At 31.3% G+C, this 4,018-nt stretch overlaps 1 protein-coding gene across 1 annotated transcript in view; it reads right to left on the reverse strand.

Annotated features, from left to right (window-relative positions):
• Positions 1–1,966: 1,966 nt before the first annotated feature.
• LOC125047272 (cyclin-G-associated kinase-like) overlaps positions 1,967–4,018 on the reverse strand; it is a 37,799-nt gene continuing 35,747 nt past the window's right edge. The window contains 1 exon segment of the mRNA XM_047645501.1: positions 1,967–2,840. Within this exon segment, the coding sequence (XP_047501457.1) occupies positions 2,733–2,840 (108 nt within the window). The 3' untranslated portion in view covers positions 1,967–2,732.

A 4,018-nucleotide genomic window follows, 5' to 3' on the forward strand; every position in this document is an offset into this window, starting at 1 on the left:
ATGTATGTATATATAAATATATATGTGTATAAATATGTCTGTATATATGTATACAGACATGTATATATAAATATATAGTTATATGAATATATGATATATATATATATATATATATATATATATGTATATATGTATGTATATATATATTCATATATATGCATATGTATATGCATATATGTATATGTATATGTATATATATATATTCATATATATATATATATATATATATATATATATATACATATATATATATATATACATATACATATACATATATATACATATATATACATATATATACATATACATATATATACATTTACATATATACATATACATATACATATACATATATATACATATACATATATATACATATACATATATATACATATAAATATACATATATATACATATATATATATACACATTTATATACACATATATATACACATATATATGTATATGTGTGTATATATATATGTATATATATGTGTGTGTGTATATATATATATATATATATATATATATATATATATATATATATATATATATATATATATATATATATACCCATACTGCAAACACAACTTCCTTTCCATCTGTGTCAATATGAGTGTTCTTTTGCTTGTAAGTGTTTGGTAATATATGTGTGCTTGTGTAGTTAATTAGTCTTTTCATAAAATTATAATCTGATTTGGATTTGTATCTATTTGTATGTTAACAAACAAAACAATATATATGCTTGCTTGTCTTCATCTCCATGTATCTGTATCTGCGTATGAAAATTCACCAAAATATATACTCTCACATCAACTCATTCAATGCAAATCAAATAGAAACATACATTTCCTTACATTTATTTCAACAGCTCTGTTAATGACTACTTTACAAACCACAGATAATTAACAACTATAATTATCTCTGATGTTCCTACAGAAATTTATTCAAAGCGTCACAGCTATAGCAATAGAGTGGCTATGTGGACTTTCACTATACCTATCATTTACTCCTTACAGTAAACCTCTGCCTACAAGTCTTATTTCCATATTTAATGCCTCCTCTCATTGCTATCCGTAAATTAAAAATCTTCAACTTCTTATAAATCCACAGATAAAGAAAAAAAATATATGATTATATGTACCCTTCCGCAATGGGAAGCCCTTACCTTCTTCATGTTTTATGTTTCCAATGTCTAATGCAAATAATACTGAAATCCCTAATCATGCTGTATCAATGCATTCTTTTTCACATATCAAAGATGCAGTATTTTCTTTTACTTATTAATCTACTTTATGGAAAAGGAGATCAACTCAGAATCAACTAATAATGAATCGTCACTATACAAATGATCATGATCAAAATTATCTTTTAGTAAGCCAACAGAAAACTGACTAAAATATAAAACTGGAATAGACTTCCTCGTAATTCAAAAGTACACAGGTAACATCTAAGACTTTTGTCTCAGGCATCCAACTCAATAAGCTGCCAGTACAGAGCCCCATTCCATGCCTAAATCAAATGTGTCATACCAGGCACCCTAGAGACATGACTTGCCTAAGGGTGTGACACCATGACTCACTCCCTCTGTCCTAGGATACCAAGAAAGCTAATATGATCCATGCTAGACTCAGGAAATGGAAGCTTCTTTCCTTGAAACTACTTTGCCTTAACAGGACACACATACAATGCATTTTGCCAGAGACAGCATCTGACCAGGAGAACACAACAAGTGGTAACTTTATGAAATTGAACCAATGGGTAATTTGTAGGAAGGAAGGAAGGAAGGAAGGAAGGAAGGAAGGAAGGAAGGAAGGAAGGAAGGAAGGAAGGAAGGAAGGAAGGAAGGAAGGAAGGAAGGAAGGAAGGAAGGAAGGAAGGAAGGAAGGAAGGAAGGAAGGAAGGAAGGAAGGAAGGAAGGAAGGAAGGAAGGAAGGAAGGAAGGAAGGAAGGAAGGAAGGAAGGAAGGAAGGAAGGAAGGAAGGAAGGAAGGAAGGAAGGAAGGAAGGAAGGAAGGAAGGAAGGAAGGAAGGAAGGAAGGAAGGAAGGAAAGGAAAGGAAAGGAAAACAAGAAAGAAAAAACAAACAATAGGCCTACTGCATGTGAACCCTAAATGAAAACTGGATTAGAATTAGGACAAAACTATCTTTAAATTTGTTTCTTTAATAAAAGACATGAAAGGAAAATTATCTTAAGGAAAACAGACAGAAGTACCATACCAGATCAAAAAAAAAAAAGTTATAGAAAAAAAGAAGTACAAATTCATAAATGTTATAAATGCAAGCATCTAAAAAAAGAAAAAAAGAAAAAAAACAAAAACAAAGCAAAAACAAAAATATTAGTATTACATACACAATATGAGGGCTTATTTACACCATTGGTTTCCAAAAGATTTTTTATAATCTTATCTCTATTTTGGTGATGGGGAAGGGGGTATACTATCATAAACATTACTTTGTGGTTTCCTTATTTTATTTTTTGTTTATCTCTATGAACCCTCAGAGTATCTTCAAACCAAAATGAAGGATTACTAAAATATATATAACAATAACAGAGTTGCAAATGGAAAAAAAGAAAAGAGACATCTAATATCACATTTTCAGTGCAACTATTTGGATCTGTCACACCTCAACTTCTTGGTTATTTAGTATTATTCCACAATCTTAAAGAAAGAAAAGAAAAAAAAGGCATCTTTCCTGGTTATATTTTCTTATATTATTTAAGATTTCCTCTACTTGAAGATCTGCTGCTGATTGGGATCATTTTCAAATTCCGAATAAGCATCGTTTAGTTCCATAAAGATGAGTTTTGCAAGAGATTCGTGCTCACTACCGGTAAGCTGAAAAAAATGTTAAAATACATTATTATCTGAAGTAAAATGAAGAAGAAAACTATGAAACAATCTTTTTTTTGTAGGTGTCTAAATATTTTGTTTTTTTTCTGGGATCAACAATATCCCTCTAGGATGATGTTCTAACATGTTATGCTCTAATTGGTGAACCATTGTGCACTTCCTTGGCAATGGATGAATTCACTGAGGATACACAGCCACTTTTTAGCAGGCTCAAAGCCCCTTTTTAGCATCATTATCTAAAACTGATTATGTCACATCCAAGAGCAAAGTGAGCGGGGTAATCTTATGTTCCCTGTGCTTCTGATTTTTCCCTTGGGCTGCTGACTTCACATGCGCCTTGACATTATGACAAAGGGGCTCCTGTCATGATTGAATTAAACTTTACTTAAAAGTTAATGATCATCTGCCTGGCATGGTTTTAACACTTTAAAAGGTGATTTCCCAATACAAAAGTCCTCTCTCCCAAGTTGTATTAATAGTGGCCTGGGCCCTGCTGCAGGGGGATCGTGTCATCACCATAGCATGCATGGCATGATCATACATGCCCCAGAAAATAGGACCAATGCACCATGTCATACATACACATGCCACCCAGAATATAGTCCAGGCATTCCATGGCACGTACATGCCACCCGGCGGGAAAGGGTTTATAATTATGAAATCAATTAAAAAACATGTTACTGCTTCAAGGATGAAAGGTTATTATCATCACCATGATAAATACAATGCAAAAGCAATAATAAACCCAAATTAGTTTTCTTAATGAAAGAATTTGTAATCATACAGCTTATTGCACTTCCTCTGATCATGATCACTGTGATCAATTGACCATGTGACCAGAAATAGGAAATCTGACTACAGTTTAAAGTTTTCACATATAACAGTTCTAAGTTACTAATAGTGCACAAGAAAAGTAATTATAAATTGATAAGAATGTACACTTGATAGGTTGTTACTACTGTGACTCTAATTATGGGTAAAATTTTATTATTTACTATCAAACAAGACACTCCCTTGCCAGCAAGAAAGTCTGACTATAATCTAAAGTTTTCAATCAAATATGTCAGCATTAATATAATCAATGAAGTATCAGAAACATGATTAGAAACTGATGAAAAATGTAAACTTGAGAAGAAGAAATACTATTAATCAGATTAAGTCAA

This window comes from Penaeus chinensis, chromosome 40 (assembly GCF_019202785.1).
Source record: "Penaeus chinensis breed Huanghai No. 1 chromosome 40, ASM1920278v2, whole genome shotgun sequence".
Lineage (NCBI taxonomy): Eukaryota > Metazoa > Arthropoda > Malacostraca > Decapoda > Penaeidae > Penaeus > Penaeus chinensis.